The sequence below is a fragment of the Ursus maritimus genome, unplaced genomic scaffold, assembly GCF_017311325.1.
Source record: "Ursus maritimus isolate PB19 unplaced genomic scaffold, ASM1731132v1 scaffold_14, whole genome shotgun sequence".
Taxonomy (NCBI): domain Eukaryota; kingdom Metazoa; phylum Chordata; class Mammalia; order Carnivora; family Ursidae; genus Ursus; species Ursus maritimus.
In genome coordinates, this window is record NW_024423786.1 from 61,866,354 (window position 1) to 61,879,535 (window position 13,182).

The following is a 13,182-nucleotide window of genomic DNA, read 5'->3' on the forward strand; positions in this document are numbered from 1 at the left end:
TTTATGGGCATTATCAGTCAGGGTCTCATCAGGAGACATCCATCACACCGGTAATTTTAACAGGGAGAATTTAATACAGAGGATCATTAACCAGATACAAAGTCGTTAACTAGCTTAACGGAAAGGCTGGACACACAACTCTAAGGTATTATCGCGGAAGCAGCACAGGTAAGAAAAGGAATAAGAATTATTGACATTCGAAGCCTGGAGGAGCACCTGGCTGGCTCGGTCTGCAGAGCACGTGACTCGGTCTCGAGGTTGTGAGTTCGAGCCCCACGTTGGGTGTGGAGATTACTCAAAACTAGAATCTTTTTTTTCTTTTTAAAGATTTATTTATTTATTTGAGAGACACAGAGAGAGAGAGGGAAAGAAAAGCAGACTCCCTGATGAGCAGACTCCCTACATGGGGCTCGATCCCAGGGCCCTGAGATCACGACCTGAGCTGAAGGCAGATGCTTAACCGACTGAGCCACCCAGGAGCCCCTAAAAATAAAATCTTAAAAAAAACAAAAACCCATTAGAAGCCTGGAGGTGGGCTCTGTGGGGATGCAAGTCAACATTCTGAGGAAGAGGTCTTGCTCAGCTGCTGCTGCTGTCTGGTGGGGGTGGCGGAGAGGCAGGACCTGCAGACGGAGTCCAGCCGCTGCCTCAGGAACGCACTGCTGCTGCCGCCAGGGTGAGAGGCTTTGCTGGAGTGACTCGAGCAGGCGGGAGGCAAGCTGGAAGGTGCGAGGCCCTTTACGTCCTCCGGCCTCGCCACGTGCCTCCCGCACTCCCTGCCGGCGTAGCTCCCCAGAAGGCAGAGGCACGGTGGAAATGAGGCCCGCAGGGTGCCGAGCCTGCTTGGAGCTGACAGGCAGTGGCTTCGTAAAGAGCACAGAAGCACCGCCGTGTCCTCCACACTCTGCCGCTGGAGCGTTCTGCATCTTTGGGAGCTTAGGAAGGAGATGAGGGGGCTTCAGGCATACACAGTGGTTTAAAGGCCTTGAGAGCCTTCACGTTTGGGGACGACTAATTTAGTGTTTTTGGACTGCAACTGTTTCCTCCCTGTACGGTCACACCTGAACATTCCCTGCTAACTCCTGCATGTTCTCACTCGCACTCCTTCTTGGGGGTGCAGGGTGGACAAGGGCACAGGCATATTGGTATCACAAACACCCCCTGAAAGGAGCTACGAGGTTCACAATAACTCCTGTGTATCACGCGGGGAGGCCGGAAATACGCAGCGTGGTTACAAGAACGGACTTTGTCGCGAGACAGATCTGGGTTCGAATCCTACTTCTGACGCTCAGTAGCTGTGTGGGACTGGGACTTCAGCCGCCTCAGTCTCACGTTCCCGGCTGTCACGCAGGGGCACTCATGGTACCGACCTCGTAAGGCTGTTGTGGAGGTCAAAGTAAGAATGACCACCACACAACTTACCACGTTAGCGTCAACTGGCTTTGTCTGGAGAGTAGCTGACAATGATACATGAGTTTCGGGCGTCCGACATGGTGATTCCACAAGTCTACACACCACGATGCTCGCCATGCGTGTGGCTACCACCTGTCACCACACGGCGTTATCACACCAGTACCTCTATTCCTCATGCTGTGCCTTTCATCCCCGTGGCTGATCTGTTCCATCACTGGAAGCCTGGACCTCCCCTTCCCCCGCCCCCACCTCCTCCCCACCAGCGACCACCAGTTTTTTCTCTGTATTTATGTGAGTCACACAGCAGCCCAAGCAAGAAAAATGTCCCTGCGTGCCTCTGATAAAACTGCTTTGTAGCTTTCTACGGCATTCCTACCGCGAGGACGGCTCTGATCTCAGCATATTATATCTACTTTTTTACAAATATGTTTTCCAACTAACATGAGTTACTTAAAAGTGGAACTGTATATTTCCCACCATGTACACAGCTCCTGAAAAAATGCTGTTCGCTTCCCCGCCAATCCAAAATATGAGCTGCTCCACACAATCCCACCCTGGGGGCACGGGCAAAGCAGAAGAGCGGTGATTTTCATTGCGGGGGCGGGGGTGAGTGCACCAGGGGGTGCGTATCAGAGTCACCTGGGACTTTTTTCCCAGGCACACCCCTCCCCCTCCCATCACCCTTGATTTTGGCGCATCCCCCTTAGGAAATTATGGAGACATGATTCCTTCAGGAGCGAGTGGCCTTGCCTTCCCAGTAGCAGCGGGCTTGCCATAAGTGCAGGTATCCAGCCCCAAATGCGAGCAGACAGTGTGACTTTGCAGACAGCCGGTACCTGTGGAAAGTGGGCGAGGGCATCGGGAGGAACACACCCCACAGTGGCTGGTTCTCCTGGAGGGAGGCACGGCTACGTCTCACTCAGTCACAGACAGACGGAGCCCACGCACGGGGCAATTCTACAACGAAGCGCAAAGCCCACAGCGAAAGCAGCAAGGAACCCCCAGCTCGATCTCATAATAAAGACAACTAACCTAGTAGCTGGTTAACAGTCTTATGCAAACAACAGCAGAGACGATTCGTGACTGAACAGAGAACAAAACCTCACCCCTGATTCTCTTCCCTTTTGAGGATTCTGATCAGGAAAAAGCCCATCAGACGATAAAATATGCAGTGCAGCCCTAACTAACAAACATTCTGGAACAACGTTCCTTTTACTAAAGTGAGCTGGAACACGGAAGGATTGTTGGAGACACCACCTGCTGGATTCCTCTCCACCGGGGCTGAGGAAGTGAGGCAGAGAACCAGCTAGAGAAACGTCCCAGCTGAGGAGCTGGCCATCCTCCCCCGGCACCAGCACACGGGGACCCAAAGTGTACGCCACGGCTCTACAAAGTCCAAGGAAGAAACACCCATTCAACGTGGGCCCTAGAGATAGGGAAGCAAGAGCCCCCCGGTCTTCTACGGAGGGGAAGAAGGACTCACTGAGAAGTAACGCAGAAGAATCCTCATCCCAGAACACATCGGCATGCCTACTTGGTCTAATGGTACGGAGCCTGAGTGGGCCCTGACACTTGACCGAGGTGCGATCTTGGGCAAGGATTCTGCCTGGCGGTTTGCTCATCTGTAGAAATGGGAATAGCATTGCCACTCACAGGGTTTCTGTGAGGATTAAATACAATAGTTGATGGAAACCAGGAGGGACAGTTCCCGGAACAAAGTCTGCACCCCAAGTCGTCACAGCAACAATGATGTTTGTGTCCCTACCTTAGAACTACTCATAATAAAAGGTTTCGCTGGGATCGACTTCATTCACAGACTTAAATTCTTTCCTCCAAAGAAAAATAATCTGAACTCTCCAGTTCAAAGTGAGACATTTTATTTATCATAGGACTGAAATATTCTATTTGCGACAGTGACCACCTAGGCCGTGTACCTTTCTTAAGTCTGATTCTTAAAAAGCAGCAGCTGCAAGGGGCGATTATCAAAAAGAACAGTTGCTTTAGAAAAAAGATTTTCTGAGGCATTCCTATAAATAAAAGGTGTGCTGAGGGATTTAGATTATGGCCTGCAATTACGATCTCTCAATGCTGATGTGCAATTATTTCAGGAACACAGCCGCGACACAAGGCAAGTGTTTACGCCGCTATTACAAGCCGACTGCTCGGTATAGCCCTTCATCGAGGCTCCAAGTCAGGTGCGCGCCTTACACGGAGTTGCCTGGGTGAGTGACAGCGAAACAACTTTCTGGATTTACACAAAGGAGCACGAGAAGGAAAGAAAAGTGATTTAAACATGAAATCAAACCATGATCTCTCGTCTCCAGTACTTGTTAAGTAAGCACAACACCGAAATTCCTGGAGGACTCCAAGCGCTGAAAAATGTCAAGTGCGTGTCTTAAGTGAAGAATGTCAGAAGTGGGCACATAATAAACGTTCAAAGCAAGTGCAGTGGCCAGACCTGGGGACCCAAGTGCCCTCTGATGCCAATCTCAGCCTCTTAAATACACACGGTCGGCCATGCCTCTGAGCTTTTTTCGGGTTTAATGTATGCTCCGCCATGCAACTATTCAGAATTCTTCTCCCCTAAGTCATCCAATTTTCTCTCCTTTCTCACCAAAAGCACTTCCTCGGTAACAGGCAGAGGATTATTGCTTCGGGTTTTTTGTTGTTTTTTTTTTCCCCCTCCAAACCGGAGAAATGTCAGGCGTGTTATTTTCAGAGTGATTTAAACAGCTCTAGTGTTATAACTAAACAGAAAGAACAAAGATGCGAAAGTATCAATCATTCTGCCCAGCCGTCCGCCGGGAGTAGCCGCAAACGGCAACACGATGCGGTCTCCCGGCCGTGGGTCTAGAGCCCCGCGCAGCTCACAAACACTCCCTTTCCTGAACATATGGAGCCATCCCGGGAAAGAATCTGCCTCGGTGAACCCTGACTGGCCAATCAAAACCAGAAAGCGCCCAGTTCAGTGACTAATACCAGAAATGAACTGTGCGTGGTGAAAAGGGAATTTTGTGCGCTGGAGAAATTTATACCCTGAGATCAGCCGTATCACAGGTGTGCGGGATCACCTGGAGAAACTGAACTTTCCGGAGGGCGAGTTCAAACATTTCTTCAAGCAGCGCGCCTGTCATCACAGGGTATGAAACACGGAACGGCCCCTCCATGGGATCTGAGCGCCGCAGCACCCGGAGCTGCCACGGACTGAGGACTTGCAGGCCTTACGTGGGGCAGTCGCTGTGCTAAGCGCCGCGTCTGAGTGATCCTGTTTGGTGTAACCCTCGCGGCCCATAAGATAGGTGTTATCATCCCCAGTCTACATGTGGGGAACAAAGCTTGGAAAGATTAAGTAAATTGCCCTTGGTCACACAGCTAGAGGAGGGGCCGGGGGAGGGGGTGGGGGGAGGTGTCGGTTCCAACTCCAAAGCCTTTGTTCTTGACCACCGTACTGCTCAGTATTCTTCCCCTTTCCTGTGCCCTGATGGTCAAAGAAAAAGGTAAAAACAAAAACAAAAAAAGCACAAACAACAACAACAACAAAAACCCACCCAAAATAAAGCAAAACAAAATAAAAACAACTGGGAAAATCAGATGAACATGAACAGGTGGAAGGTACGCAGGATGGCCTCGGAAGATCCATGGGGGGGGCACCTATCTTCCAAGGAGTAGACTAAATTCACTAATCACTGCGAGAGAGAAATTAAGGAGCATTTCCAAGATGAAAAACATTTTGGTGTTTTGGCTGCCGAGAAAGACTAGCATTTTGACAGGTCAACAACAGAAGGCAGAAATAAGCACTAAAGGGGCGCCTGGGTGGCTCAGTCGTTAAGCGTCTGCCTTCAGCTCAGGGCGTGATCCCAGCGTTCTGGGATAGAGGCCCGCATCAGGCTCCTCTGCTAGGAGCCTGCTTCTTCCTCTCCCACTCCCCCTGCTTGTGTTCCCTCTCTCACTGGCTGTCTCTCTCTCTGTCAAAAGAAAGAAAGCAGCACTAGAGAGATGTTTGCTAGCTCTTCAAAATCTGTATAACATGAGGGTAACTGGGTGGCTCAGTCAGTTAAGTGTCTGCCTTCAGCTCAGGTCATGATCTCAGGGTCCTGGGACCTGGGATCGAGTCCCACATCAGGCTCCTCGCTCAGCAGGGAGTCTGTTTCTCTATCTGCCTCTCCCCCCTGCTTGTGCTCTCTCTCTCTCAAAGGAATAAATAAAATCTTTAAAAAAAAAAACAAGAAAAACTCAAGAAGTATATTACGGATTCCTAGCCAGTTTCATCGTAAAAGGAAGAGTGATATTAAACTTCCAACTGGTTTCCAATGACAAAGTGACACAGACCTGTGTCCAAAATGCCCGCGACCCACCTCCCTCAGACCCACCTCCCTCAGACCGACAGGGACAGCGGCGGGGGGCCCAGTGGCTTCACGAGAACCCATGGGATCTCAGCTCCACAACCACCACCTACAAAGCGCAAGGCATCGTGACGACAATCACAACAGTTGTTGAGTGCTTACCATACGAGAGGCGGGGTGCCCTTTACACGTTTTCTCTCATTTCATCCTCACCAAACCCCGGTGAGGTGGACACTTTGTTGTCCCACTTGAAAAATGAGATACTGAGCCGCACAGGGGAGTTAAGTCATTCACTGGAGTCTTGGGCTTCATCACTGAGGCCGTGCTGCAGGTGCTCTAGGGTGAAACATGGCGCCTGCCCGTCTAGATTTCCCAGTGATGTAGAGGGAGAGAGGTTCCCCCACCTCCAGGGTTAGCAGAGTGGACACCCATCCACTCCCTCCCACGCTGACAACACCATAACTGGAGGAAATGGGCAAGAAGGACCTTTCTCTTCTCCTTGAGAAGTAGGTGGTGTGCTCTGTTCATCACAGAGCGGGAGCTTTCTGGAGAAGGGCTCACTTGGGAAGAGGGAGAGGAAAAGTGGAAGAAGAGGAGGTGTCCCAACCCATGATTTCCATATGCTCCTGCTTGTCTGAAATGCACGACCCTCACCCCCCTGAGAAGGGGGGGGAGTGATGGCACTCCCCCCACTATACAGAGCCACTTGAGGGGCAGGAAGCGTCCAGTAAGAGACTCCAGGGGCCACCTGCCCTGACCCTCCCAGTCATTCCCATCTCGTCAAGGGTCCTTATCCAACAGAGTAGTGACCGCCCCTTGCCACTTTCACAAATGTTAACTCAGAATGGCTCTTGAGTGGACATTAGATGCAGGAAGACGCTGTGGACAGGAGTCAGCTCTGTGCTATATTAAAAGGCAAAGAGAACAGAAAAGCTAATGCCCAAGGAAAACCATCTCATTTCCAACTGAACTGGGAGAGTTGGGCTCTGTCAGTGGTTTCTTGCGGGGAAGTTCACCAGTCTCCAAATACAAGTCTGCCCATTTAGTCCTTCCCTTGATCAATTCGTTAATTGTAAGAATTACCAATGAGGTGTGACATTTTTAAAACAGAACTGTAGAGTCTGACTGGTTTTCCTCTGTACAGTAAAGGGGAGGTGACACTGGAGATACCATGGGTAGGATGCTGGCGCATATAAGATAAAGCAAATAATCATTTCTGTCGGGTCTGGGTTTATTCTTATTTCCCAGGTTCTTGAAAAGAACCCTTCATGTCTGCTGACAGGGTCCAATTGTTTTGGAACAAGCTTTCACGGGATAAGTTTTGAAACATAGAAGGCCCTAAAATAGAAAACTCCCATAATAATACACATTTAACTATAAAAGGCAAAGGTGAAAAGACACTGTTCCATATTTTCACCCTAACTACCAACAAAGCTATGGTTAGAAATCGGGTGGAATATTCTGGTTCAATTTCAATGATTTATAAACACCTTTTGAAAATGCTGGATATGGGTCAATCATTTCCAGAGGCTTGTATTCTAGCTAACACACATCCCATGTGACCTGTCGACTTCTGACTCTAGAGACCCAACAAATTTCAAATGCTTACAACTGATCCAATGTGTGGTAGACCCCAAGGAGATGTACTACCCAGTTCTTCCTTCAAGGAAGGACTTTTTGCCCAGTTATGTGGAGTGCTGTGAGCAGATGGCTTTCAGCCATCCAGCCTCCTTACGGATTGTCTCAAGGGCACAGAGCTATGTTGTCCAAGGACACACTCTTCCCAGGCCATTTTATATTCAGTGACTGCTTGAGGTAGGGGAATAAAGGCTCTGCCCTGTGAATTCAAGATGGCCACTGACAGGCAATTTGGGCTGCAAAGCTTCCCACAGTATTGGCTGAGGTTTTCTTCAAGCTCAGCTTCTCCCTCTGCCCATCCTACCACACGGAGTTAGTCTGTCACATAGGTGCTCCTTAATAAACATCTTACGCACTAAACTCCCTCCTGAGAACCTTGCCCAAGCCCGCCCCAAGTCAATGGTTCTCGGCTCATCCTGAATCCAGCAAGATGCACTGCACCCCAACACCAACGGGGGCGGAGTGGGCAGAGAGATGGTGGCCAGGTTCTGACTGGGCTGGCTGCTGCTTCCAGTGCTGCTCCTCTCCATTCAGATTTAGTCAAATCAAACAACTGCTGTAATACTTTCAAGTAACTCCCCCCAGAATACCTCAACTGCCCCAAATCCAATGAATGCCACCACCGCGGTAACTGGCGGTATTCCGCAGTCAACAGCCACTCTTTGCGACTTGTTCTCCCTTCTATATTGCTACTGTTAAGAGACTCCGCTCAAGAAACATCTACGCTGCCCCATCTTCTAGACCCAATCCAAATAGCGTCTAGACATCCAGTGTGACAAGGCAAAAACAGGTTTTTATTGAAGCTGCTAATTCTACCCATATTTTATTGACTCAGAAAATGTTGAGGATCCCAAATTTGATTGAAGACCATGTGAAGCGTGTGACTAGATGATGAATGTCTATTGAATCTACTGGTGTTTCATGTACAAGATGAAGAGACAACATCCAAGATGAGTTAAGAGATGATTTCTTTAAAGGTAGCTAAGAAATGTGGACATGTAAAATTCTACCTTGAACATGAGAGTAGATTTTATATCTTCCCTAGATCTGAAGGATGGGATGTCAACAGATTCAGTTTTCATTTGGTTCATTAAATCTTTAAGGCCATAAAGCAGTTAGGTAATACAAAAATCTTCCATGATTCTATTTATATGTACATTAGAAGGAACTTCCCCGTGCTACTGTAAATTCAATGCACTGTTTAATGCCTCTGTACTCTGGATAAAGTTCTACGTTGTTCAGCTCTGTTTCTTTGGAACTGTACGCTTTCCACTGAGGCTTTGGATTTGACATTGCCTTTGATTTTTTTGCAGGGTAATTGACATGTGCCAGGGCAATGATGGATTGGATTCCTCCGATGGAAGCCTAATGGGTAAATTTTGCTTATATACTTATCATCTATTCCAATTCAATGACAGTGCCAGATATATTTAGTGAAACTGATTGCAAAGAGTTAGAAGTATGCCGACCTCAACTAATTTCAAAGTGCTTTTTATCTCTGCGTACGTTGAATACTTTTTACAATAAAAAAAACTGATCTGTTTTGAAGGTAAAATTGACAAGTCTTGAAACTGAAAAGGCAAAATACGTGGAGCCAAAGCCGTAAATCAAGTATTTGGGAAGTAAAGACTGACCGGAAGCTTACTTACGTTAAATTCGGAAAAACTTTTATACTATTTCTGTAAATACTTTTTTTTTTTTTTTTAACTGTGAATCAGAATAGCCACATTTGGAACACTTTCTGTTCTCAGTCAATATTTTTAGACAGTTAGGACCTGGTCCTGAGCCGAATCTGGGCTTGGCTCTGGAAAGCCAATCTTCTGACAGCTGCTTCGATGCACAGAAAGCCTTTTGAAAACAGACACTCTAAGGTCTTTTGTTCGCATGGTCACACACCGGTGCACAGATGTTCTGGTATCTACTATGGCTACAGCAGTCTTGATAACCAAAATCAATTTTTCCTGTCTTTAGAAAAAAGATGGCACCGGAACAAGCACATCCAGCAGATCTCAAGCTCCTGTGTGTATGAATGTACGTGCCATTTTGCTTCCTGCTGGAGTGCTGTGTGTCCATTTTGGATTGTATATTGTATTTAGGTATTTATGCTTTGATTCACGGTAACTTCTCGTGCTATAGAATTGATTTTGCATTGCACACAAACTGTAACTAGAAAGAAATGGCAGAAAGAGCAAAACATCAATAAATAAAGCTTCAAAAAAATTAAACACCCTCCTGAGTCTTCTCCCAAGAGAATCCAACGTGTGACTCGATGCCTTTCTGGATAAGAAAAGGACGTTTGATTTTCAAGGCTAAGCAGCACAAGTTAAGCAAGGAGGCTGAAACAGAGTTTTCCTACTTCTCTTGGCACTCGTGATCCTCTCTGCGACCCACACTCCACAGAGCTTCAGGAGTCAGCCTAGAAAAAGACGAGGCAGTCGGCCTGGGTTGGTCTTTTGCATTATTCCAATCAGATGAAGGAGCACAACAGAACTCTTAGGGAGGCAAGCTTGGAGTTACCCGGTCAGGCCACAAACGCCCTGGAGCAAGGAGAGTAGTATGGGACCCAGTACTTTGATGTACGGTGCACTCCTAGACTATCAGACATACTCCACTCCAAATCCAAGCGTAAGCCCCCACCTGTCCGCCTCTCCTTTCTCGGTCTCTCAGACACACACACATGCACGCACTCCACATCTTTCCCTCTTCCTTCACACGGGAAACTGAGGCCTGACTAGAGCAGTGTCAGGTTCCATGTACACAAGTACACAGAAGATGAAAAACTCACTAATTTACACCCCAAACCACTACTTCCAGCCCGATCCCTCATGAGCCCACCAGAAACACATCTCCCATAGAACGCCAACAACCGACTTCTTTCTAGATCCTCTACCCATTTCTGGGAAAAACAAGTACGAGAGAAAGTATTATTTCGAAAACAAAGTGAAACAAAAATGGCTGCTCTTAGGCTCTTTGACTGAAAATCGTGAGTACTCACCATACTTCCATGCCTAGAGACTGGCCAAGCTTGGAATGCGTGAAGTAACACAAATCCAACATGAGTTAGGAGTGAACCCTAAGGGTCACTTCTTTTTCCTTTTTTTTAGATGGAGATTGTGAGCAGGAGGAGGGGCAGAGGGAGATGGAGAGAGAGAATCTCAAGCAGACTCCACGCTCAGCGTGGAGTCCAAAGCAGGGCTTGATCGCACAACCCTGAGAGCGTGACCTAAGCCAAAAGCAAGAGTGGGACGCTCAACCAACGGAGCCACCCAGGCACCCCCCAACCCGCAAAGGGTCACTTCTATATACAGAGCCTCAAATTATCTTACCCAAATGACCCCAAGGGGTGCAGCCATACACCGGGATCTCCTTAAGTTCCCTTATTCGTAGGTACATACACTCAGTAGGTACATCTACTCAGTATATTCAAAGGATGGTTATAAACATACTCTAAACAATTAGCTGTTAATTCTTTAATACAACTAACCTGTGGTTATGGATTTCACACTAACCAAACTGGCTGACAGAACGATTTTATCTTTGGTATCAATCCAGTTCCTACACTACCGCTTAAAACGGTAATAACAATTTTAGTAATAATAGAAATACAATTAAAGGTCTTTATCAGTGCACTTGAAATGTTTTCTCCAAGATTTCCCTCTCCTGGCAGGACCGCCCAGATGGAAAGGGAACATCATGTCTCTCCCCAAAATAAACGGTCAAGACCGCACCACTTTCCTGCTCAAGCTCCTTTATGGATTCTAAGTCAATTCAAACTGCTGCTCAGCCCTTCCGTTCCTCTCTTACGCTGTCTTTCCCTGCCTGGGCACTTGGTTCTAATCAGACCACTTCCTTCCTGCTGGCTTTGGGTTTTGTTAACAAAGTTCTTCCATCCCTTTCCCCACCCCAGAGGCTCAACAACTTCCACTGAGGACAGCACATTCTCTGACGCTCCTGAAGAGATGCCGGACTCAGCGGAAGGCCGCCAGGGATGGAACTGAGCCCCCACTATTCCAGAAGACACTGTGAAGGGCTCACGTTTGTCTTCAGTAGCCTGCACCTTCTTTCTCTGCCCCTGCCTTCTCAAGAACACACGCCCACTTCTCTCACTCTTACACAAACCCTCCGATCACAGACAGACCCAATACTGTGATAAATAAATCGTACTTGATGTAGGGCTCTCTGCAAAAAAAAAAAAAGAGTAGGCACAGCAGGCCTAAGTGCTTTTCTCAGGAAGGCCTACTTACAAAATTGGCTCTTGGCTAGCGTTCGGGAAGTTGGATTTTCAGAGGGTTCCCACCATTAACTGATAAGAGTGGTCATCACCGTTCCTAAACTATATAAATAATACAGTTTATGCGGAACACCTGCTTTCCTTCTGGGAGGCTGAAAGTGGGGACCATGCCAGGCAGAGAGGGCCTTTGTGACCAACACCCTCAAAATACCCTGGGCCCTGAGTTTCTAATGAGCTTTCTGGTTGGCAACACTTCACAGGTGCTGTCACAACTCATTGTTGGGCTATTCAAGGTGGGTGACTTCACTGCACGGGGCCCATTAGAAGCTCACGCCTGCTCTCCCTTGTTTTGTATTTTTTCACTGTAATAAATCATAACCGTGAGCATAACCAGACTCAATTCTTGTTACTCGTGGTAGTCTTATAAAGTCATCAAGAACGCTGAATTAGCAAATACTGAAGCACTGTTCCTAAAGGAAATGTGTGGGTGTGTACATTATACAAACATCCCCCACTTTCCCAAAGTTCGCAGTATGCCATTCCACCTTTACAAAAGGCCTACTGCATTAGGACCTGTTTTTGCTAACCAAAAGAAATCGAAAGAAGATTTCCCCCTTTTACCAAAAAAGCAAAAATAACACTCAGCATTTGTTTTGCAGTGAGCTATTAGAGAAGGAGCACACATCCCAAGTATCGCGAGGGACACCGCCATGTTCCTCCCCCAGTTACTACACTCAGCATCTCAGCATCAAGCTGCCATGCTTCTGACCTGTGTCGGTGACCATCTGGGCTTTATCTTGATTTATTCTGTGCATCTGTTAGCAAGATGTGTCTTAAGGTATCAGAAAAGCCTGAGAGAGGTTATTTTTTGGGTGTGGGAATGCTCAAAATTTTTTCCATGTAAATTAATAATTGCTTCTTTGCTTTATGCCATCTTGGCTTATGAAAGATTTCACGGGAATGCTCTACTTTTGGATAGGGAGGGAAACCTCTGTGTGTGTGTGTGTGTGTGTGTGTGTGTGTGTGTGTATGTATGTCTAATCTCACAAAGATTATATCTTAAATCCTAAAAAAAACTCATCCTGGTAGATTCTATTTTATTTTTCAAAAACAAAACAATTCAAAACAAAAACGAAGTTCAGAAGAGTTAAATGACTTGCCTGATGCCCCTCCCACCGAATGCAGCTCAGACTTGGGGTTCCAACCCCGTCCACTTGGCCCCAGAGCTGGGTTCTCCATCCTCTGCTCATCTCTGTGGAAGAGCAAAAATAAAAAGGCAGAGCATAGCCTCGTTTGCCCTTGGCCGAGAAGGTGTGCAATGGATGACTCCAAGTCTTCACCTCTTCACACATGTCTGTGAATAATTGCAAAAGCAATGTGACTACTGATTTGAGGGTTACAAACAAACATTAGTGAGTAGGCACATATATGCTGAGTCCTTCCAGCAAACCGCTGGTTCTGGAGTGGTCCTGGGGACCCCCACCATAGCCTCCAAGGAGAGCTCCAGGTTTCCCCTTCCTGCCAAGCCACCAAGGAGGAGGAACAGTATTATCATTG

General features: G+C 47.4%; 1 protein-coding gene across 8 annotated transcripts in view; it reads right to left on the minus strand.

Moving 5' to 3' along the window:
- Window positions 1-13,182, minus strand: part of STX8 (syntaxin 8) — a 248,451-nt gene that overhangs the window by 163,124 nt on the left and 72,145 nt on the right. For 5 of the 8 annotated variants that reach the window (XR_005834743.1, XM_040630026.1, XM_040630023.1 and 2 more), the window contains one exon: window positions 12,786-12,877. The exons of the other annotated variants lie outside the window; for them this stretch is intronic. Coding sequence is in view for 4 of the 5 variants with exons in the window: in XM_040630026.1 (XP_040485960.1) it covers window positions 12,786-12,877 (92 nt within the window). In the remaining variant the exon portion in view is untranslated. The remainder of the gene's footprint in view (window positions 1-12,785; window positions 12,878-13,182) is intronic. 8 annotated transcript variants of the gene reach the window in all.